The sequence below is a fragment of the Anabrus simplex genome, chromosome 10 (genome assembly GCF_040414725.1).
Source record: "Anabrus simplex isolate iqAnaSimp1 chromosome 10, ASM4041472v1, whole genome shotgun sequence".
Lineage (NCBI taxonomy): Eukaryota > Metazoa > Arthropoda > Insecta > Orthoptera > Tettigoniidae > Anabrus > Anabrus simplex.
Window position 1 is genome coordinate 14,450,352 of NC_090274.1, and position 25,618 is coordinate 14,475,969.

The 25,618-nt window shown below is 40.9% G+C and overlaps 1 protein-coding gene across 1 annotated transcript in view; it reads left to right on the forward strand.

Annotated features, from left to right (window-relative positions):
• Positions 1–25,618, forward strand: part of wry (weary) — a 178,024-nt gene that overhangs the window by 145,765 nt on the left and 6,641 nt on the right. The window contains exons 6-9 of the mRNA XM_067154803.2: positions 12,479–12,703; positions 21,210–21,352; positions 21,521–21,643; positions 21,723–21,825. Coding sequence (XP_067010904.2) covers positions 12,479–12,703; positions 21,210–21,352; positions 21,521–21,643; positions 21,723–21,825 — 594 coding nt within the window. The remainder of the gene's footprint in view (positions 1–12,478; positions 12,704–21,209; positions 21,353–21,520; positions 21,644–21,722; positions 21,826–25,618) is intronic.

Below are 25,618 nucleotides of genomic sequence, written 5' to 3' on the forward strand. Positions count from 1 at the left end.
AGTACATGCCATATATTTCCAAATTCATGTCTTAGATTCTCCGTGTTGTCTCCTGTTCGCGAGAAAAAAATAGCTGCCATGACTTATGACTCGACCCTCGTATTTTAATAATAATAATAATAATAATAATAATAATAATAATAATAATAATAATAATAATAATAATATACCGGGCGAGTTGGTCGTGCGGTTAGAGGCGCGCGGCAGTGAGCTTGCATCCGGGAGATAGTGGGTTCGAATCCCACTGTCGGCAGCCCTGAAGATGGTTTTCCGTGGTTTCCCATTTTCACACCAGGCAAATGCTGGGGCTGTACCTTAATTAAGGCCACGGCCGCTTCCTACCAACTCCTAGGCCTTTCCTATCTCATCGTCACCATAAGACCTATCTGTGTCGGTGCGAAGTAAAACCACTAGCAAAATAATAATAATAATAATAATAATAATAATAATAATAATAATAATAATAATAATAATAATAATAATAATAATACCTTACTTTCAAGAAGTTAATTCTCATTCTATAAAGTACACCCTCAATTGTCAAACATTACATATTTTTCATTTTTATTTCACACAAATGATGGTGTTACGTTATCACTGAAATATAAAGATATTTTCCTCTGAATAGTACAGTCACTTATAGCGTTATGGTTTTTCGTTCACTCATATATTGATATAAAGCGCCGCCGAACTTCGAAGCACCAAAGCGAATCGACTAGCTTCTACTTTTTGCTGACGCGATCAAATTGTACGTCTAACATATGCGGCTCGGTTCTTACCCTCTCTCCCCCCGAGGGGACAGTTGAGAGTTTGGAAGATCTTCCTCACAGAACTCCTGAATGACAAATACACATGACAATTCCCTCCGGACTTCACCAGCAAGAAATTTAACATCTCTCCTCAAGATTTATTGACACTGCAGTCCCCTTAAAGTAGGTGATTACCAACTTAGCTCTTGTCGAGTCAGCTTCCAGCATTGTACGGCCGCTTAAAATATTGGAAACAGTTGCATTAACGACGAATTTTACTTCTTCAACACTGAAAAGAGTAGGGAAATAGTTAAATACTCCCGTAGGAGGAATGGTTGATTCTGCTAGCAGTGTACAGAAAAAAGGTTGGTGTAGAGGCGTTCAAACTCATACATTAATATTGTAAACACAAGCTCAAATACGTTCAACATTCGAGTGTATAGGAGACCAAGAATAATCTAAGAATGTATTACTTTCAAGATAATTCACAATATTTCAGCAACTACTTTGTAATGAGTGTTTTCCCGTAAAAGCTTTAAAGCAAGATTTTTTTAAATACAATCTGCTTTACGTCGCTCCGTCACAGAGAGTTCTTCTGGCGACGATGAGATTGGGAGGGAAGCGTCCGTGGCTTTAATTAGGTGTGAAACGGGAAACCACGGAAAACCATCTTCAGATCTGCCGACAGTGGAGTTCCAACCCACTATCTTCCGGATGCGAGCTCACAGCTGCGCGCTCCTAACCGCACGGCCAACTCGCCCGTTGAGCAAGAATTTAAAAACCCAGTTGTATGGTGATGTGGTTTCAACCTTGCAAATGCGTGGCGTTTCTCATGACATCCTATTCCTAACCACGACTTTTCCCCTTCATTTCTGAAAAAACGACCCTGTTTTTATAAGTAAACATAATGTCGTTCAAAGTTTGAACAATTCTTCTTCTACTTCTTTTGGCTTCGTCTTCTCACAGATCATCATGGAGTATTTTGCGTTCTCCGTATCAGAACCGTCTGTGGGTGGGGGCAGTAGAACAACACTCACGGTATTCCCTGCCTGTCGTAAGAGGCGACTGAAGGGGACGCAGGGGCTCTCAACTTGGGAGTGTAGTTTGGCGACCATGGGACCCGTAGTTGAGTCCTGCATTGCTTACACTTACTTGTGTCAGGCTCCTCACTTTCATCTATCCTATCTGACCTCATTTGGTCAACGCTTGTTCTTTTCCGAGCGCGACGCTATTAGGGCGTTTGAAACCGAGGGAGTCTTTCATTTTCACGCCCTTTGTAGCTCTTGTCTTTCTTTGGCCGATACCTTCATTTTTCGAAGTGTCAGATCCCTTCCATTTTTTCTCTTTGATTAGCGTTATATAGTTGTAACAAGCATCACAGACCGACCTTTGGCTTGAATCTGACCTTGCACACATCCAGAATGAAATGCCTCATTTGGCCTTCATTGCACTCGACGAGGTGCGTCATTGGAAGGCAGGCAAAAATGTGATTCGTCAGACCACATTACGTTCCGCCAGACAGCTACTGTGCAGGTTCGATGATTTTTAGCACATTAATGACGCGTAACTTCAAGTGCCAGTGTGAGCAATGGTCTCTTGCTAACAGGTTGGGCTTCACTGACTGCAGCAATTCCTGTCAGGTTTAGAGGAGGTTTGATTCACAAACCGGGAAAGGCTTCTCTGGTCCCTCTCAGGATCTTTTTCCGACCACCCTCTGACGTCGTGTTTCGTGACCACTGCTTGTAAGACACGTTGAACCGTCCGCTGCGAAACACCAACAAATCCAAAACTTAACGCATTGTATGGTCATGGACACGGCTACTTTGTCACATTCTTAGATCTATCCATGTTGAGGTACACTGTTCACTTGAAACATCAGTGTCTCACTGATCGCTACTGTCCTATACTTACGTATCCCCCTGTGGGTGGGGGCGGTAGAATAACACCCACGGTATCCCCTGCCTGTCGTAAGAGGCGACTAAAAGGGGCCTCAGGGGCTCTGAACGTTGGAGTGTGGGTTGGCGACCACGAGGCCCTCAGCTGAGTTCTGGCATTGCTTCCACTTACTTGTGCCAGGCTCCTCACTTTCATCTATCCTATCCGGCCTCTCTTGGTCAACTCTTGTTCTTTTCCGACCCCGACGCTATTAGGTTTGCGAGGGCTAGGGAGTCTTTCATTTTCACGCCATTCGTGGCCCTTGTCTTCCTTTGACCGATATCTTCATTTTTCGAAGTGTCGGATCCCTTCCATTTTTCCCTCTGATTAGTGTTATATAGAGGATGGTTGCCTAGTTGTACTTCCTATTAAAACAATAATCACCACCACCACTATGCTCACGTACATGCAGTGCGCGTGCGGTTGGGCACGGGATACGCTCACTGCGCCATCTGAACAGGCTTAACGATCCATCTGCTCGTGCGTACTAGCGGGATTTACTTTTTGTCCAGTGAGTTGAATTAATAAAGCTATTGAGAGAAAGGCTTTGAAACCTGAAGGAAATGACTGTTTAATTTTTCTTGTAAAATTAGTTGAATTGAACAAACTCGGTGGCGATATATCGTATCTGTAAAAAAAAATCTATTACGGTTAGGATTTTCTTTGTATGGCTTGGGGAGAAATTTTCTATTCCTGCCGTGGTATTTACGGACGACCTGGTACTTGTTCACCATACAGTGTATGTATCCCCTGCCACAAGTTTATGTGTGCGCAATTGGCGACATCTGCATTCAAAGTGGTCCAAGTTGATTAACAAATTAAGCGGCGTCCCTTTACGGCCGTGACCAGCGAGCGGGCGGCGCTTAAAGGGACGCTCGCCATTGTCACAAGAGGAACTAAGTACGGTAGAGCCCCTCAGGGTTCCACAGCTCTCACGACACGGTGACTCAGACAAAATCTCAAGAAAACTTCTCTCTTCTGCGCGAAAGGGTCTTTTAGGTCAATGCGGAGTCAACCTTTGTTCAGATCTTCATTTTCATCGATTGTTGTAATTTCTATTCACCGACCAAGTACGTCGTGCTGGTTTCTTCTCGTCTTCCTCAAATCTTCTTGTGTGAACAATTTTCGTAATCACATTTCTTTCCTGCAGATTTGATGATCCTAATTCAGTGAGATCCTTCTCTAACATTTTAATCTCGTACGTTCGATTGGTAAAAAAAAAAAATGTGTGTATGATTAAGTAAGTCTGTTTTTTTTTGCTAGGGGCTTTACGTCGCACCGACACAGATAGGTCTTATGACGACGATGGGATGGGAAAGGCCTAGGAGTTGGAAGGAAGCGACCGTGGCCTTAATTAAGGTACAGCCCCAGCATTTGCCTGGATTATAAATTGAATTCATCGCAGTCGCATTGTGTCAGTAAGGTTTACAATATATTTACGAGTTGAGTTTGGGATAATGTATGCCATTTTTAATTTTTGGACCTACGATTTTTCTCACGATTTTCCTTTCTTTAACCCCTAATAGTTCTTTTAAACTTTTATTGTTGAAATTGAGCATTTTTGAAGCATACAGAGCTTCAGGTTTGATCACTGTTAAGTAATGATAGAGCCCGGATTTTGATGCATTAACAGGTTAGAATGCAAACTTACTGAAGCGAGTAGCAAGTATAGTCTACCTTCACAACGTTTATGCTATGGGGTTTCCATAAACATTAGGGGTACGGCCCATCAGGACCCCTACAATTTATGTTACTCTTGCTACATTATGGAAGAGCGGGTGGCCGACACTTCCTACTAACCAAATTAGTTTGCAATCTAACCTATTACTGCATACAAATCCGGGCTTTACTAATGAAGAATTTTACTGTTTCAGGACATGCATTTTTCGTTATAAACATTCCTTGTGTGTTGAAAAGCAATTTCCATTTTCTGAATTCTTGAAACTGCCGATTTATTTTCATTGCTGTTTTCAGTGATTCATTCATCTAAGTACTTAAAATTCCTTTACTCTTGCAACTTAATTCATATCAGTGGTGAGTCTAGGTGGGGCAGTTTTGATAATTGTCACAAAATTAGTTTTTCATATGAGATTTTAAGTCCTATTTTTGCTGGTTGCTCTTCCGGTATAGCAATCTGTTTCTGTGTACCAGAGATCTCTTTAGCAAGTAGTGAAAACGCTAGACAGTCGTCTTAATAATAATAATAATAATATATCTATTACGTTCATAAATTTAAATGCCTTGCAGAAATTGTCACTTCCAATGAAAAAGCCACTGTCCCAAGACATGTACATGCATACGTCCATTTCCATTCAAGTCATGTGGTGGTGATTATTGTTTTAAGAGGAAGTGCAACTACGTAACCATCCTGTATATAACACTAATCAGGGGGAAGAGTAGATGGGATACGACGCTTCGAAAAATGAAGGTATCGGCGAATGAAAGACAAGGACCACGAAGGGCGTAAAACTGAAAAACTCCCTAGGCATCCATACGAAATACCGTCGGGGTCGAAAAGTAATAAGAGTTGACCAAATGAGTTCGAATAAGATAGATGAAAGTGAGGGGCCTGGCACAAGTAATGCCAGGACTCAGCTCAGGGCACCGTGGTCGCCAAACCATGCTCCAAAGTTGAGAGCCACTGAGAACTTTCAGTTACCCCTTACGACAGGCAGGGTGTTATTCTACCGCCCCCACATACAGGGGGTTCTATTCAACTCAAATTAAAACATTAATCCACAGTAGTCAGAACGGAGTTCTTTTATGGAGCAGAAGCACCAATAAGTAGTGATGGGACATTCGATTCATTTTACTGAATCGATTCATTTGATTCCGTTCACGTTACTGAATCGATACAGTGATCCGATTCACGGCACATTAGTCACGGCTTCTACTGCATCTGTGTAGTATGTAATGGTAAGACAGCAGCAACAGCATTCAGTGCTCGCAGCTGCCATCTGGTCTTCATACTATGAACTACTTTCTTAGAAAAAAAAATGCTAGTCATTCTAATACATCGAAGGTTTCCGGCGACGCAGCGTGGGAAAGGTCCTGGATTAGGAAGGTAGCAGCCATGGCCTTAATTAAGGTATCGGCGAATGAAAGACAAGGGCCACGAAGGGCGTAAAAATGAAAAACTTCCTAGGCATCCATACGAAATTTCCTGGTGCGAAAATGGGGAACTACGGAAAACCATCTTAACGGCTGCCGACGGTGGGGTTCAAACCCACCTTCCCCCAAGTGCAAGAGCATAGCTACGCGATACTAACCGTACGTCCAACTCGCTCAGTCATTTTTGAAAATATGTATTTTTCTATCAGCTGAGGTTTTTTTTAAAAATCGTCATATTTTGTATTAGGCTACGCGAGATGTACAGTAGCCCACTGGTTTTCTTATTCAACATACTGCTGGTTAAGTTATTGCGTCAGTCGGCTCACTCATTGTCCACGTATGATTGAAGTCTTGTGCAACGATGTGACATACGAACTGAGACAATTACTGAGCCGTTATTCCCAATATAAAACAGGTACTTCTGAGTGGTCATGAGCATGACTCATAGTCATAGGGCAGGCTAGAGTCGAGTTTAATTGTCAAATGTCAACTAAGTTATAATACTAAGATTCATTAAACTAATAAATAGTATAACCTGATAGCCTACCTACTTACTAGCTACTTCAGAATTATGTTTTGACTACCTTTTTAATACTGGAAATAAATCCATCTATTATTTAAATCTCCCTATAAGAAGAGGACAGTGAATGTGTTATTTTCAATTCAGCTGAGCTCGAGAGTCCATTTTAGCATACGATTCCTTCATTGTACCATGGCTCACTGTATGTCTAGCTGCAGCGGAAGCTCGGCTCTCCGCCAGTGTCCAGTGTGCCGATGAGGAGCCGTGTGTATCTTGTGTCTCACTGAGCCGCGCTCGTTCACGATTCTTTCGTTGTGCCATGATTCACTGTCTCGCTGCAGCGGAAGCTCTGCTCCCCGTCAACGTCCAGTGAGTGCGCCACTCAGCACTGTCCGCTGGGAGTAAGCTGAATCGTGTGCCGTGAGCTCGCCGTTCCTGTGAATCGATTCACTCGGATACTTGGATGAATCGATACACTGCTTCGAATCATGCATTCAGTAGCCAACACTACTGACAAGGATGGCAGGCTCAGACCTTGACAAATTGGAAAGGAAGTTGCTTCGAAAAATCTTGGATCCAAAGAAGTCACAAAATGATTAACTCACTTTCGGGTTGAGATCGAACCAGGAACTCCATAAACCATAGAAAAAATTACGACGTCGGTGAGGAAAATAACACATAAAGGGGTGAATCAGGAGAGGTTGGCCAAGAGAATACTCCTTTTCAGTGTTCTCCCTAGCACGTTCTTAATGGGCCCACCTCCCTACGTTTTTACAGACTGGCCGGCTAACATAACCTAGTGGTGAAACGGTGTATTACACCTTTCTTCTTGCCGTGTGGACAGTATGATCCGCGCCTTCATGGCATACATTCTCTGTGGGCTAGTGATGGAAATGTGAATTACAACCTTTTTGTCGTACTTTTCTCTTACAGCGATAATAGCGCATTCTATTTAGCCTAAGGCGATTGTATTCCACACTGTTTCGTTTATTGTGTTCTATTTCTTTGTGCTTTTATTCTCGTCATTGTAGGAATGACGTCACATCCCATTTTACGTTGGCCAATAGCAATGCTAGTAGCTACTTCAGCAATGGAGAATGCTGTGCACTGCTCTTCAATAGGTTATAAAAGTAAATGTACTTCTTGAAGTGGGCTGGTGGGTTCCTGGACATCGCAACGAACACATCTATTCTCTAATAGGTATTCCAAGTAAGATTTGTATCATTTCTACTTCATGATAATGTTAACAACCTTGTGATACACGGTGTATACTTTTCCCACTGCCCTTTCTATTTGCTATCATTAATAGGGCCCGGATTATTATGCAGTAACCGCTTAGATTGCAAACTAATTTGGTTAGTAGGAAGTGTCGGCCACCCGCTCTTACATAATGTAGCAAGAGTAACATAAATTATAGGGGTTTTGATGGGTCGTACCCCTATTGTTTATGCAAACCCCGTAGCATAGTCGTTGTGAAGGTAGACTACACTTGTTACTCGCTTCAGGAAGTTTGCATTCTAACCTATTACTGCATAAACATCCGGGCCCTAATCATTAATCATAGGACCACAACGTCAAACATTACCTTAGTAAGTTTTGATGAATGAGGGTTATGATAATGCAGTTTCGATAAGGTCCACGCACTCTGGATGAGAATGGCTCCAATATATTTATTGATATTGTTGCTTTGAAGAAAGATTCTTGCGTTGCATGCATTCTCGATTCGACAATTGCTTATGAGTCACGAACAGTACAAATCAGTCTGCGCAAGTCGATCATGAGAAAATGGACCTTTATGAAGGGTGCATTCCTTTCTTGAGAGAGAAATCTCGGGAACGCTACGTGAGCAAGTCAGTTCGTAGTTCATGGCCTTCTGGAACTATTCGGCTAAGATCTCGCAACATTGTGTATTTCATGTCAAGATTAAATTTGTTATAGAGAGTATCATCGCCGACTGCATGGTCATTTATGTGGAGAAATAATTTCAGTGTTGGAAAATAATTTACCGCCTGTAATCAAATATAAATGAATATGTGTACACAATAGATTGTCAGTGTTAGTTTAATGTATTGTGCCTTGTGACATATTTATGAAAATGTAGGAGTAGATTTGTAAAAAATGTATTTTATCTCCATCACCTCAGTATTCCTTGCTCTTTCAGTCCACGAGATACGTAAAATCTCCTGATAGACTAACATTTAGAAGCCTTCCTAGCTTCTTGCACAAGGCCTACGCACTTAACAGTTACCTGTATAATTTAATTAGAGGCTCATTTTATTGTCCATATTACCATGCTTCCTAGTTTTGAAGAACTCCCCAGATAGCTGTGAGCTTGCGTTCGGGAGGCAGTGGGTTCGAACTCCACTGCCGGCAGTCCAGAACATTGTTTTCCGAGATTTTCCACCAGACAAGTGCTAGGGCTCTACATTAATTAAGGAGGGAGACCCAGCTCAACACGGGGAAAATAGGCCAATATTCATTCGATTGTTATATATGCTACAAACGTTGTTGACAAATGCTGCACATACCCCCAGGATCGGCATGCTTCAGAGCAATCAGAAGCAACTTCAATAATGTCAAAATTCTAATTATAACATTTTAAAATAAAATGTTCAAAATTTTCCGCCTTTTTAACAATATATCACAGTTTCCTTCATAACTCTCTTACTGATTCACGGATAATTATGATTTTTTTCAGAGTTTCCTCCCATAGTGTTGTACTACAATCTGTATCTCATTCAGATCAATAGGATTTAAATTCGATTTCATATAATATTTTTATTTAAAAAGTTATTAGTATTTTCTGGTGCTCGATAAAAATGCGACAAAAAATCCAAATCACTGTTTATTTTAATGATTGGGGTTCACTTTGTAGCTGGAGTTTTGATACACATTAAAAAAAGGAAAAGTACGAAAATTCCTATAAACTTGGAATTTATAAGGGAAACAGTGATATATTGTTAAAAAGGCGGGAAATTTTGAATATTTTATATTAAAACCCCCTGTGGGTGGGGGCGGTAGAATAACACCCACGGTATCCCCTGCCTGTCGTAAGAGGCGACTAAAAGGGGCCTCAGGGGCTCTGAACTTTGGAGCGTGGGTTGGCGACCACGAGGCCCTGAGCCGAGACCTGGCATTGCTTCCACTTACTTGTGCCAGGCTCCTCACTTTCATCTGTCCTGTCCGACCTCTCTTGGTCAACTCTTGTTCTTTTTCGACCCCGACGCTATTAGGTTTGCGAGGGCTAGGGAGTCTTTCATTTTCACGCCCTTCGTGGCCCTTGTCTTCCTTTGGCCGATACCTTCATTTTTCGCGAAGTGTCGGACCCCTTCCATTTTTTCTCTCTGATTAGTGTTATATAGAGGATGGTTGCCTAGTTGTACTTCCTCTTAAAACAATAATCACCACCACCACCACTTATTTTAAAATGTTAAAATTATTAAAATTCTGACATTATTGAAGTTGCTTCTGGTTGCCAGGAAGCGTGCCAATACTGGGATCAGTTGTCAACAACAATTGTAGCATATTTAACAATCGAATGAATATTAACCTATTTTATTCCTTTGTTAAGCTGGGTCTCCCCTCTTAATGCCACGATCGCTTCCTTTTTTAGTACTAGCCTTGGCTGTCCCATCGTCGTCAAAAGACCTATCTGAGTCAGTTCGACGTAAAGCAACTTGTAATATAAAAAGGAACTTTTACCTTCGCGAAAAGCCGATGATCATGAATATTTCTTTCAATAAACTACGACACTATCAGACAGTAATCCAACCAGAGTGCCTGTATTCTTTAGAATACAACTAGAAAAGACATTGTAGAAATCGAGAAGAAGGAAAGAAACATTTCAAGAAGAATTCTCGGACCAAAAAGAAGAACAAGAAATATATAAAACATGCAACAGGATTTCAGGTACAATACGCAAAGGAAGGGTTAAATTCTTTGGACATTTTTCAATAATGCTCCACGACAGACTCACTAAGAATTTTTGTAACCATTTCAACAAACACAATTTTTATTTAAAAAGTTATTAATATTGTCTTATGACAAATGGTTTGTTAACAACAATACGGACTTGCAAGGAATGAACATCCACAACAAGGAACAAGACACACACATATGAGTGGTTCCTAGAGCCAGAAACAACATTGAAGGCCTAAAAGAAAGAAGCTGTATACAAGAGAGTGAAGGAATATCGGCGACAAAGAAAACATGAAGAGTTATTTCCGTGGTCCATAATTTTTCTAAATCGGTTATGAATTAAATGAATCTCAAATACTGATAATGATAGCCACAGCATCTTTGGTCTGCAGTAACGACTAACGTGATGTCACTTCCGTTACAGATTACGTCACGTTACACACATGTTCTTATGACATGTCAATAAAACAACCTCCCAGCAGTTCTTGTGTGATGTTCCGTGGGCAATCGGAAACTGGTTCTCGACGTCCCTGTTTGCGAACGAATCTCCAGATGCCAGCAAACAGTTCCCTTATTGATTGAACAAACTCTCGCTGCCTCTCTCGTGTACCATATCGACTTGTACTAATATAAATACTTTGTTTACATCACGTTCAGCAGACCTTTGTCTTGTAGTTGATAGTATCTCTTCCCCCACAACGCTGACTTACGACAGAGCCTAAAGTGTTGATATCAGAAGGCAACACCCCTAAGTTTCTTCTTCACAAATACAAAGTAATCATTATTTCTTGACTTTCCTTTTAAAAGAAAACATATTAACTTAACACACCTTCACATTTACTTTTGCCAGAAGAGGAAGGTGAACTTTGTTCAACTTTCTTACAGGCTGATACAATCACATTTTAATTCAGAGACGCACACGTTTGTGCATCGGATAAAATTCCGTAATCACCGACGTCTTTACGTTTAACAGTAAATGCAAAATATTTCGAATGTATTGTTCTTTTCCCCATCGTAGTTACTTAGTTGCTATATTACTGTATATGAAACAAAGAGAGTATTATAATAATATTCGACTTCACAGGACACTGATAAACTTCACTAACAAAGATTTCTACGGAACATCGAATACGAAGGGTAAACTAATAGGAAATCGCTTTCCTTCTACTGTTGCTGTTCAAGAAGAAGCAATAATTTATAAATATTGAAACTTGGTTGCTCACCAAATGCCAACTTGGTGAACACAAAATTTCCGCCCTAAATTAAGATATCATATTATTAAATTTTCCAGGGTGCTGAACATCAAGCAGAAAGGCGAAACTTGCAACTTTTTTTTGCTATTTGTTTTACGTCGCACCGACACAGATATGTCTTATGGCGACGATGGGATAGGAAAGGCATAGGAAGTGGAAGGAAGCAGCCATAGCCTTAATTAAGGTACAGCCCCGGCATTTGCCTGGTGTGAAAATGGGAAACCACGGAAAACCATCTTCAGGGCTGCCGACAGTGGGGCTCGAAGCCACTATCTCCCGATTACTGGATACTGGCCGCACTTAAGCGACTGCAGCTATCGAGTTCGGTACTTGCAGATTTATTTGACTGTTCATTTCCTGATCATATCCATATAACCTCCAATTTTATTTTACTGTCCATATCGTGATCATAGCTACAGGACCTCCAGTTCTGATATCTTAAATTTATTATTATTATTATTATTATTATTATTATTATTATTATTATTATTATTTCTTAATCTGTTTACCCTCCAGCGTTGGTTTTTCCCTCGGATTCAGAGAGAGACCCCACCTCTACCACCTGAAGTTTCCTGGAGTGTGAAACTTTGGGCCTGGGGATACAACTGGAGAGGAGGATCAGTACCTCGCTCAGGTGGCCTCACCTGCTATGCTGAACAGGGCTCTTGTGGAGGGTATAGACAAGCAAGAGGGAAGGAAGCGACCGTGGCCTTAAGTTAGGTACTATCGCGGCATTTGCCTGGAGGAGAAGTGGGAAACCACGGAAACCACTTCGAGGATGGCTGAGGTGGGAATAGAACCCACCTCTACTCAGTTGACCTCCCGAGGCTGAGTGGACCCCGTTCCAGCCCTCGTACAAGTTTTCAAATTTCGTGGCAGAGTCGGCAATCGAACCCGGGCCTCTGGGCGTGGCAGCTAATCACACTAACCACTACACCACAGAGGTAGATTATTATTATTATTAGTATTGCAGTAGTTTGTATGTGTTCCAGGTTTTACGGGCAAGACGTGCGACACTGAGACTGACCCATGCAGCTCTTCCCCTTGTCAGAACGGCGCCACTTGTGTGAGGAACATGACGCAATTCCGCTGCGCCTGCCCGGCCGGATACGCAGGCCCCATGTGCCAACATAACCTCAACGAGTGCGACTCGTCTCCTTGCAAACACGGCATCTGCGTCGATGAGGAGGACGGCTACCGGTGCTTCTGTCGACCTGGTGAGTCTCCTGCTTGTCTGGCCCTGGAATCTTACGTAATTATTTATTTATAGAAAATTGAAAATATTGGCGAATTGAGGTTCTTATATTACACATTTTTACGTAACAATGGTGTACAGGCCAATTGGCGTTACCCCCTCCCACCCCTATCACAGATATTTTCATGTATTTAAGAAATTGCCTTACGAGAAACTTCTATTACGCTCTCTCACAAGACTCTTACAGACACTTGAAGTGCGCCTGCGCTGTCAGTCGAGTGTATTGTTTCTACATTGGTTGTTCCCCCTCCTGTCCCTTCCCCTTCCCTTCTCAAACGTAGTCTTGGTGGCTGGTTGTATCCAGCGTTAGATTCTCACTAATTATTTGTCGCTCTCTTGAGCAACTACTGGGAGGTTCCTTTCGAACCCAAGGCTTCTGGGCTGCGACATCGGAGCGTAAGTCGTGAGTGAATGTTGTATGTGTGTGTATTGAGTGAGAGGTTAATGCTTGTGGCCGCGAATGGGTGTGTAAGTGGATTTGAGTTGTGCTTCTGTGTGTGCTGTGCTGTTTGGATGGGCCGGGTTCGTAGTCCAGGGGCCTATGACCAGTTGAAGGCCGTTTCTTTTTCTTTAATGTTAACGTTTAATATTACTTTCTAGTACTACTTGTTTCCATTATATTTTCTGGAGATAATAGATTTTCTGTTCTCTCTTGTATGTAAGAGGGCAATAGAAGTTTATTGGTTTACTTTTGAAAGAGTGCTTCAGTTATAATGTTGTACATATGTTGTTGTCAGTGAATAAAAGACGGATGGATTTACAGATGGAAAGCTCCCTCACCTCGGTCCACCTAACTTCCTCTCTGGGAATGTTCCTATTTTCCTAGGCCCTAAAGTTAGCACCTTCTCACCCCCACCCTCCAAATTTCCAAATTGAGGTTAAGTGTGAATCAAGTAGTTAATAATGTAACGCACATTCTGGTAAATTGGCGTAACCATCAACACCTTCCTTCATTGTGAAAAATGAAGAAACTTGATGGCGTAATCAACTATACTTGCGATAGCCAAGTCTCTCGATCTCACAAACCAGCGCAAGCCAGCTGGCGTTGTGTTTGTCTTTCGTTTTGATGAATGTGTCTCATTTAGCTGTCACTAAAATTAACTACATAATTCAGTGATCGTATTTTTTTCATACGGTATATAAATATACACTGAGTGGCCAAAGTAACGGGAAGGGAATTCCCATTAGAAATATGCCATGTATGACCCCTGACAGTTGCGGCAAGCTGCGACGTAGCGAGTTAACCAACTGACTTTGAACGTGGGATGAACATGGACGTATTGGTCATAACATTACGGAGATTACACGCGAATTGGGGTTTCCGAGGTCAACAGAGTCGAGGATGGATCTTCAAGAGAGTATGTTACCACCCGGGTACATCACCGCACGGGAAGACCACAGATGTTTAACGAACCGCCCAGTTGAATGTTGCAGGAACCCATTTCTACCAGGACTCTAAAGGGGCCCATAGACGTGCAATATTACTGCGCAATATCGGGGTTTGTGCAATAAAATTGATAGTGTGTATTTAATATTGAAGGGTTGTGCAATATATTGTACGAAATCAAGAAAGTTTGAAATATATTGCGCAAATCGCAAAATACTGTGCTGTGTGTTGGCAATATTGTGCAATATCCCGTCCTCCCGCCAGTTGGTATCAACAAGCGTTGGAGAAGATATCGTAATGGCAGGCAAAAAGGAGGAGAAAAAGTTTATTTTGGAGTTTATCGAAGTGTACCATGGCCTTCCGGCTGTGTGGGACGTTAAGGGCAAAGCGAGGAGTTCATCATACAATTCACCATTCATGCGCAGAAAGTTTCCAAAATCATTTGGTTCCCATTTTCTCAGTTCATTGAGTAAATTTTCATGAGTGTACTTTTCTCTGTCTAGAAACCACTGTTTGGCCCTTGTGCTTCTGTTCCGTTTCTGCTTCTTTTTGGCACTTACGCCCACGGCGATCAAAACGCAGCAAAGATCAGTGTCACTCAATATAATCACCAAATAAAATACCGGCATGGACTGACTATATATTGCAACGCATATTGTACGTCTATGACCGCTTTGCACAATATGTTGCATAACTATCAATATTATCTCCACACGATTCTATTTATTGCACAAACTCGATTTTTGTGCAATAATATTGTATGTCTGTAGGCAGCTAACAATATATTGTACAATCCATTTTGCGCAATAATATTGTATGTCTGTAGGCAGCTAACAATATACTGTAAATCCATTTTGCGCAATAATATTGTATGTCTATAGGCAGCTAACAATATATTGTACAATCCATTTTGCGCAATAATATTGTATGTCTGTAGGCAGCTAACAATATATTGTACAATCCATTTTGCGCAATAATATTGTATGTCTGTAGGCAGCTAACAATATATTGTAAATCCATTTTGCGCAATAATATTGTATGTCTGTAGGCAGCTAACAATATATTGTACAATCCATTTTGCGCAATAATATTGTATGTCTATAGGCAGCTAACAATATATTGTACAATCCATTTTGCGCAATAATATTGTATGTCTGTAGGCAGCTAACAATATATTGTAAATCCATTTTGCGCAATAATATTGTATGTCTGTAGGCAGCTAACAATATATTGTACAATCCATTTTGCGCAATAATATTGTATGTCTGTAGGCAGCTAACAATATATTGTACAATCCATTTTGCGCAATAATATTGTATGTCTATAGGCAGCTAACAATATATTGTACAATCCATTTTGCGCAATAATATTGTATGTCTGTAGGCAGCTAACAATATATTGTACAATCCATTTAGCGCAATAATATTGTATGTCTGTAGGCAGCTAACAATATATTGTACAATCCATTTTGCGCAATAATATTGTATGTCTGTAGGCAGCTAACAATATATTGTACAATCCATTTTGCGCAATAATATTGTATGTCTGTAGGCAGCTAACAATATATTGTACAATCCATTTTGCGCAATAATATTGTATGTCTGTATGCAGCTAACAATATACTGTAAATCCATTTTGCGCAATAATATTGTATGTCTATAGGCAGCTAACAATATATTGTACAATCCATTTTGCGCAATAATATTGTATGTCTGTAGGCAGCTAACAATATATTGTACAATCCATTTTGCGCAATAATATTGTATGTCTGTAGGCAGCTAACAATATATTGTAAATCCATTTTGCGCAATAATATTGTATGTCTGTAGGCAGCTAACAATATATTGTAAATCCATTTTGCGCAATAATATTGCACGTCTATGGGCCCCTTAAGGAGGCAATTGCACCGCATAAGCTTCACCAGCGGACGACCAACTCATGACCCTTTGCTGACACCTCGACACAGTGGTGGCGTGTGGTGTGGTCCGATGAATCCTGGTTCCAAGTTGTATCGAGCTGATGGGCGCGTGAGAGTGTGGCGTATGCCCCATGAAGCTATGCATCCTGCATGTCAACCAGGTTGTGTCCAGACGGGAGTTGGCTCAGTCCTGGTCTGGACGGCGTTTTCATGGTCGCAATTAGGCCCTATCGTCCGGCTACAGGGAGCACTGTCGGGTGCACGTTATGTGGACTTTCTTTCAAACCATCTGCATCGCCTTCTGGCCCTAGAGTACCCTGATAGAGATGCCATGTTTCATCAGGACAATGCGCCATGTCACCGCTCTGTGGTGCAAGGAGACTGACACACAGGATATTTAGTCTACAAGGAAAATGGAGGGCACAACCTTTATGGATTAAGGAGGTTCACAAAGACTAGGAAGAAGCGAGGATCCAGGAGGGAGATGTAAAAGAAAGAACAACCTTTGGGAAGAATGAGGGATGCAACGGAGAAACTCGTCACGTCACGAAAAATATCGGCTGAAGAACGACAAACGGGAAGTCAAAGAAATAAGAACATCTGGAAGGAGTGCAAAGAAAAGGGAATACGTTTGAGAGATAGAAGACCTGGTGGATTGTGTAAACGCGGATCGTAGATGACTGTAACGAATAAAATAAATAAATAAATAAAATACCGGGCGATTTGGCCGTGTGGTTAGGGGTGCGAGGCTGTGAACTTGCATCCGAGAGATAGTGGTTTCGAATCCCAATGTCTTCGGCAGCCCTCAAGATGGTTTTCCGTGGTTTCCCATCTTCACATCAGCCAAATGCTTGGGTTGCACCTTAATTAAGGCAACGACCGCTTCCTTCCAACTCCTAGGCATTTCCTCTCCCATCGTCGCCATAAGACCTATCTGTGTCGGTGCGACGTAAAGCCACTAACAAAATATAAACAAAATAAATAAATAAATAAATAAATAAATAAATAAATAAATAAATAAATAAATAAATAAATAAATAAATAAATAAATAAATACATAAATAAATAAATAAATAAATAAATAAATAATTTGCGGAAGACTTACTGTCCGCTGAATATCTAGAGACTGCCACTGGACGGATAGAAGTTTTGCAACAAACAACATAAAAGGCAGGACTGCAAATATCGTTTGAGAAAACTAATTACATGAACATAAATCCCAAAGAACCAACATGGACAATGAAAACCAAGTACGGTGGCATAAACAGAGTACAACAATACAAATATCTAGGGGTTATTCTGACTCCTAATAACAACGAGAAGCCAGCTATCTAAGAAAGAGTAAAGAAGATGGAGATGGCATTCAGACTATGACAGGAAACTTATAAGTCCAAATCTCTTTCCTATCAAGCAAAACTCAGAGACTATAATACCGTGGTGAATCCTGAATGACTCTATGCAGCAGAGACAATTGCCAGAAAGGGTATTATCGAAATAGAAAAGAAAGAACGTAAATTTCTGAGGAAAATTTGGGACCCAAGAAAGCAACAGGAAATGAGTTTACCTTCCGTTTGAGATCAAATCAAGAGCTGTGTGAAAAATGCGAGAACATTTTAACCTCGATATGAAAAAGCGACTGACTTTCTATGGACACCTGAGAAGAATGGGACCGGAACGCCTAGCAAATAAGATCCTCATATTCCAGGAAAGAGGAAAGACCCAAGTACCATGGCTGAAAGAAGTTCATGAGGAACTTAAAAAATGTGGCATTGAGGAGGGAGACATTACAAACAGAACAGTGTTCAGAAGGAAAATTCCGGAGGTGACTGATCTGTTCTTAGAGAAACCAGGAGAACAAGAAGGGTGAGGAACAAACAAGAGCGAACCAGAGAATGAAGGAAATTGGCGTAAAAAGAAAGAACATCAACAGTCAAGGAAGTTATGTAATCGTAACCCACAGGAGAATGAAACGATCCTAAATAAATAAAATAATAATAATAATAAATATCTATGATAAGAAATGGCTTTGCACCAAAGCAAAACTTCGACATTACCTCAAAGTTGTTCTCCCAGAAGCACTCTACGCAATTGAGACGTCATCCTTACTCATCAACTTCAAGGACAGAGAGTAAGTAGAACGGCGGATACTCAGGAAGATATGTGGACTCAGACGGTATCTGGATGCGTAAAATCTCTGAAGAACTGTATTCTATGACTGAGCGATTCTCCTCAGTTCCACGGAAGAGACGTATGAAATTTTATGGACACAAAACGAATGGACGACTCTCGACCGACCAAAAATATCATCTCCATCATTAACGGAAGTCGACAACCAAATTAGGCTGGTTGGTAGACACTCAAACCCACCTTGAATAAATTAATATTGACCCACTGGCAACTACACGAACCACGTTCAGGCGCAAGTTCACATCCAAGAAGCCAACAGCTAGGAATTTGAAAGTCAAGAATGCTTGGACACAAGAGAGAAGACACGCCCAAGTTTTGGAAAGATGACAAGAACAAGATGACCAGTGCTAAATAATATTTCTACCTGCTGCTTAGAGGGCAAAATTAGCAGAAATGACAATTAGGAAAGCAGAAAAAGACAGAACTCCTGCAAATCTGAACGGATGAAATAAGAGAAGAACTCAGTGACAGGATGAAGAAAATCAACAAAGGAAACAATATTGTAGGAACTTATTTTACATGGTCCATATATGGTCGAATTTGAAGGAGTGACAACAGATAAAATAACTGCAGTCGGATGAAGTGAATAGAGAAAAGTTGGTTGATTTCGGCAGGGCTGTTAGTATCCCGCTCTCTCCGTGATTGTGAGCCGTCCTCTAACGACTGCTCTCTAACGACGGTCTCATGAAATGCAGTGCTTTGGATAATTTGAGTAAATATATTCAAACGATAGAACAGGCAGCAGCAGTAGACCATCGGGAGTTACAGTCCTTGAATATTTAGGCCAAAAGCGGGAAAATTAAGTCGATTATTTCAATGGCTTAGACATATTTATTCACCAAGTGCAAGTGAATTCTCTGATCATCCACATTGTAGTCGACACACGGTGTGACAAATTACCTGGAGTGAGTGTTGAACTCCACCGATACAGCCTCTTGTTTTCTGTGTCCTCTTGTGTGGGTGTGAGAAGTGGACAAGCAGCAAGTGTCGAAACAGTTACACTGTGTACAAGCAGCTCATGTTAACACTTGTAAGCCCGGGGATGAACGTTAACAGAATGAACTAATTACAGCACAAATCTTTCTAAAAATGAACACAACTTCTTTACACAAATTAAGACCTTCACTCGTGTTAGTACTGGGAACGTCCTAGCAACACAATTGAGGAAATACAAGGTGATCAAATACCAAGTACTACTTAAGCAGTCATCGCAAATTCGTGGTACTAAGAAGCAAGACTGCAGAGCACACAGATGTGGTCAGAGCTCATCAGATGGGTACGAACATCCAGAGAGCTCTTCATGTGTTGTTTGCTCTGAGTTTGCGTGTGTTCTTGCTCTGATTTACAACTTTAGGACTGGAGATTTGCATAAGAAAAAGCCTTATTGTCTCATGCAATCAACGCTCGACATATATTAAGCACGGTTTCCACAGTTGGACTTTAAGAAAGGATGAAGAAGCATTTCTTGTCATATTAGCATATAAACGATGTACTTGAGCTCCATATCTATTATTATTATTATTGTATCGTACGACCAGAGAGCCATTCCACAAATAAACCGTTAGGGGAGAATCCCGTGATTAATGTTCCTAGAAAGAGCGCAACTCTACGAGCAGCCGAAGAAATGCTTTTTTCTTTGGTAATGGCTTTACGTCGCACCGACACAAACAGGTCTTACGGCGATGATGGGATAGAAAAGGGCTAGGAGTGGGAAGGAAGCGGCCATGGCCTTAAGTAACGTACAGCCCCAGCATTTGCCTCGTGTGAAAATGGGAAACTACGGAAAACCATCTTCGGAGCTGCCGACAGTGGGGTTCGAACCCGAATACTGCGTACTGGCCGCACTTAAGCGACTGCCGTTCAAGTCGTTATAATTCTCATTTTAATGAGTGCTTCCGTTGTTTAGTCTATTTCGCCGCGCAACTATTATCTATTAATAAAACAAGAGATTTTGCCTGTACACTTCAAATGTTGACCCAATTCCCGGTTTATATCTCAGTTGAGCTTACAGAGAAATCGACAGTTGGTTTAGTTGAATTTTGTCTGTTTTTGTTTGTCTCTTTGTTTATTTGTTGGTTTGTTGAGCTGTTTGCTTGCTTGCATGATTGTTTTGCATTTTTATTTGTCTATTTAGCTGTTTATTTGTATGCATGCTTGCACATCTGTGTGCTTGTTTGTATGTTTCTTCGTTTGTCTGTTTGCATGTTTGTTTGTTTGTTTGTTTGTTTGTGTTTTTCGATTGTCTCTCTGCATGTTTGTTTCCATGTTTGTTTGTTTGTTTGCGTGTATGTCTGTTTGCATGTTTGTTTGTGTCCATATTTCTTTCTCTTCATATTTGTTTTTTTCTCTGCATGCTTGTTCATCTGTTTGTTTATTTGCATGCTCATTTGTTTATTTTTTTTGCTTTCTTATTTGTCTATTTATTTTTGTTTCTCCTTGCCTATTAGTCTGTTTGTCTGCATGTTTGTTTATCGGTTTGTTTGTACGGCAGTTTGCGTGTTTGTTTGTTTGTTTGTTTGTTTGTTTGTTTCTCCGACTCTTGTTTTATTTGTGTGTTCGATTATTTCTCTGCGCATTGGTTGGCCTGCATGTCTGTTCGTTTGCCTGTGTGATGTAAGCTGCTCATAGAGTGAAGATTCCGTCGCATTCTTTTGCAGATCTGTAGGAAATTACTGGTGTTAACAGCACATCAGCGTGTATCCAAACCGACTCGAGCGAAAAAACAAAATATGAACTTTTGCTGAGCAGACAACAGCCATTCAGAATATTGCGAGAGATTTGGGAATCTCCTACAATTTTTAAAATATAAAACGTAGCCATGTTCTTTTTACAATTACATTGATTGAAAAAATGAAGCTCGTTTAGTTCGAAATCTTTAATGATTCAGTTTTCTTTGCAGGTCCCTTCAGTTTAGACTGAAGTACAACTATGTTCTGCTGGCCAGACTGAGGCTGATTGCTGTTTCGTCTGTTGCAGGTTTCACCGGCCAGAACTGTGAGTACGAGTATAATGAATGTGAGTCCTCACCTTGTATCAACGGAGGAACGTGCATGGACCACATTGGGCGGTACACGTGTCTATGTGGGCGAGGGTACACGGGGAAGAGGTGCCACGTGAAGGTAACTAGGCGTTCCATTTGCTTGGATATTCCGCCCACTTGATGGGCGCCAGTAAAATGCGTTGGGCGAGAGGATTTCTTTAAATTTTAGTAATAGAATCTTAAATACGTGAACATGTCAAAATTTACCTTGAAGTGGAGATATTTCGTGACACTTGCTGGTTTGCAGGTCGACCTGTGTGACCCGAACCCGTGCCACGAGCACCACTACTGTGTGGACCGCGGTAACAACTATTCCTGCGAGTGTCCCAAGGGCTTCTCAGGACCCGACTGCCTCATCCCTTCACGAGCTGTAAGTGAGACACTCTATACTTCACCACTGAATCTCTCCCCCCGAGTAGCCACAGTCTAACTCTTGTGCTGTTCCCTAGGCCTGCAGTGTGAACCCTTGTCGCCACGGTGGGACCTGCTGGAGCAGTGTGGACTCTTTCTACTGCGCCTGTCGTCCAGGATACACGGGCAAGACTTGCCAGGGTGAGTACCGCTTTATCAGTGTTCATAGTGGAGCAGATAAAGAGATTCGCGTGCTTTTCATGTCTCCAGTTCTTCCATCTGAAGTAATAATAATAATTGTACCGGGCGGTACACCTCTACACCGTTTATTTAAAAGTTGCGCCAGTCGAAACTCCTCTTCTGGAGGAAGGTTGAACTTTATCTATTCTATTAATTCTCTACCTTCTCAGAAGATGTCACCACGTGGAAAATTTTGAGTTTTTGAACTGTGTCACTTTTGATGTGTTTTTGTTTCGCTTGAAGTAAGAAGTGTGAACTTTCTCTTCTAGAGGACACTACTGAAGAATTACAATAGTGCAACCTAGTGCGAAATCAAAGAACTATTTTGTTGGAGAAATTTTTATTTCAAGAGTTTGTTCTTTGTTAAATTTCTTTCTGTCATGGTTTACGTTGGCTGTATACCCCTCCTTTTCCCCTTATTTTGGATCTAGCCAATCCCGAATTTCTTTAATTAATTTTCCACCAATAATGTGTTTCTTCTTCCCCTATGTAGGGGTTTCTTTTCCCTAGCCAATAAAAACTTTGAGGGAGGGTGTTTTATTTCCCCTAACGCCTAGAATCTTCCGCGAGAGGATATAAACTGCTGATTTTGGGGTCTCCGGGCCACTTCTGTTCCATCTTTCAGTGTATTAAGTACATAGCAGGAGGCGGGAAGCGCCTCTTTCTTCTTCAGCCGTTCAACACCAGGTAATGGCCTATTAATAACTTCTTTTCTTGCTAGGTCGGCAGTTTAACACTCGCGGCGGGTTCGAAGCAGTTCCATCATGTAACCTTTTTCCTAAAATGTAATTACTCTTTTCATCTTTTTCTTGTAAAGCTACATATTGGGATAGAGAGTGCTAACCCTCTCGAGCTCCCACTCACAGTTGTTTTGAGGTGAACTTATTTTCTCAAACTATTCTTCGTTTATGTAATGTAAAGTGTTCTTCTCTAAGTCACCTCTGTAGTATGGGATTAGCCCTTGCGTTAGCGGCCCAGAGCCAGATTAGGTTTAAAAAAAAAACAAAGTGTATTAGGAGTGCAAGATCGCCTCCTCTCAAATTGTTATTTTAGAGGTCATATAATCAACCTTCTTTTCATGTAATAGACCTCTGTAGGTTGGGTATTTTACCCCTGTGAATACGTCCTTAGAGGACAGCTTGAAGGTAGAGTTTGGTGTGGCCTTTGAGAGGCTTAAATTTTAAGAGCGGATCGCTCTTTTGAAAATGGAGTGTCATATGCCTCGTGGAGGCTTTTCTGTGTAATTCGGAGCCAGGGGCTCCTAGGGATGAATGGGGTTTTCTGCCCCTCTGTTAAAACTTGTGTTTGTGGTAAAACTGAGCTGATCGCAGAAGTCAGGGCGTGAAGCCCAAAACCTGTAAATATTGTATCTCCCCTTGTTTTGCTACATTGTACCTGCCATGTCTGTTATTGCTTTGTTTTTGAAAAGAAAATATAACCTAGTTAAATTTTAAATTACTTTTACATTAACTTTGATTCCGTAGTTTGAAACCCATTCACGCCCGCACCTTCTTGCGCCTCTACCTACCGCTAAAACACGGTAACAATAATAATAGTAATAATAATAATAATAATAATGTTGAAACACTGATCATTGCGGGCAGATCATTGATTAAAGATGCAGAAAAGCAAGAAAGAAAAATCTTAAGAACCATTTATGGACCAATCTGTACAGGGGAAATCTGGATGATACAGGAAATCTAGTGATCTGATTACCAGGCGAGTTAGCCGTGAGGTTAGGCTGTGAGCTGCTTGCATCCGGGAGATAGTGGGTTCGGATCCCACTGTCGGCAGCCCTGAAGATAGTTTTCCGTGGTTTCCCATTTTCACACCAGGAAAATGCTGGAGCTGTACCTTAATTAAGGCCACGGCCACTTCCTTCCAACTCCTAGGCCTTTCCTATCCCATCGTCGCCATGAGACCTATCTGTGTCGGTGCAACGTAAAGCCACTACCAAAAAAAAAAAGATCTGATTTTTGTACAGGTTGTAGATAATTCTTCTTTCTCGTTATCTTACCCCGATCACTTTCATAATCTCAAATAGCTTGGTCCATTTAAATTTATCAAATGCCTTTTCTAGATCTATGAACGCCATGTGCATGGGCTTGTCCTACTTCTTAATTCGGTCCTCTAAGGTCAGACGAAAACATAGGATTGCCTCTACTTAATTAGATATAGAATGAAGAACATTGACTGTCGTTATACAATGCAGTGTAGAATAGCAGGCTTCGTATCTTTAGCCACGCCATGTAAATAAAAATGTCAGCATATCCCCCTGAAGGGGGAGGCGGGCCTCTTACACGGTGGTGCTCTCTTTCAGGCCAGGAGAATTGTGTTGGTGATGGAAATGTGTGGAGAAGGTGAGGGGATTGGCGGGCTTGGCCTATACTACTGTCGTAGAAAAAAATTCAGACAGCTGAGTTTACACATTAATAAAACGTTTATCTTTTGTCCCATATAGAAACAAGCAACAACAAAATGTAGCTTATTTTATTCTACGTTTAATTGTGTATAGTAGAAATTTTTATCATAGCCAGTTAACATTTTTATGCAGATTGAACGAAGAAATGTCGGTATTTTTTTTCATATCCAACTGGCCGCTCACTTTGAAAATTCATAACTTTATAAGTATTGATCTGATCTTTACCAAACCTTAACACGTCTTAAAGCAACTTATTGTTGATCTGTATTACAAGATTTTATTTAATCTGATATTTCTGAAAACACTTGTTGCAAATTTTGTGAAACATTTTCTCATTACCAGGCGAAGATAAGAATGTCGGGCTAAAATTAAAATTAAAATTAAAATTAAAATTAAATTTTTTTCCCCTGCATGAAATTGTTGGGAACGGTTCTGGCATTCGCCTTGGTGCAGGAGAATGGATACCCACGAAAAACCATTCTCAGGACAACCGACGGTGAGGACAAGCCTCCCTGCGTCTTCCGAATACAGAGAAATAGGAGGAGAAAGAAAATGAAGAGGCGGGCTGAACAAGTAACTCGTGACAAATCTAATAAATTAATTAATTATAAGTAAATCGTTCGTCTCCTGGCAGGTTGAGTTGTTTATCCCACCATAATTGTTTCTCCTCAACTGTGTTCCAAACCAGGTTTCTTCTAATTATTCTATTCTTGATCGATTTCAGCGACCTTAGTCTGGGTCCCCCTCTTCCATTCCCATCTTCTATCTGGGTCTCCGTCTTCCGCTCCTTTTCTTTTTCATCCTCATAACATGTCCAAACTATCTAAAGAACTTATCGTGAGGTTGTCCTTTGTTCGGCGAGCCTCTGGAGCTCGTTCTGTCCTTCATTTTAGAAAAAGGACGACGACGAGAAGGATAACCAAGAGTACATTATGTTACAATGTAATGCGCTGTGTAACATCCTTTACTTTTAATTTTTAATTTCGTGTTCACTACAACCGAGTGTTCATTATAACCGAGTTCACTATAGCCGAGTTTTCATTATAACAGAGTTCACTATAGCCGGGTTTTCATTATAACCGAGTTCACTATAGCAGGGTTTTCATTATAACAGAGTTCACTATAGCCGAGTGTTCATTATAACCGAGTTCAATATAGCCGAGTTTTCATTATAACCGAGTTCACTATAGCAGGGTTTTCATTATAACATAGTTCACTATAGCCGGGTTTTCATTATAACCGAGTTCACTATAGCCGAGTGTTCATTATAACCGAGTTCACTATAGCCGAGTTTTCATTATAACCGAGTTCACTATAGCAGGGTTTTCATTA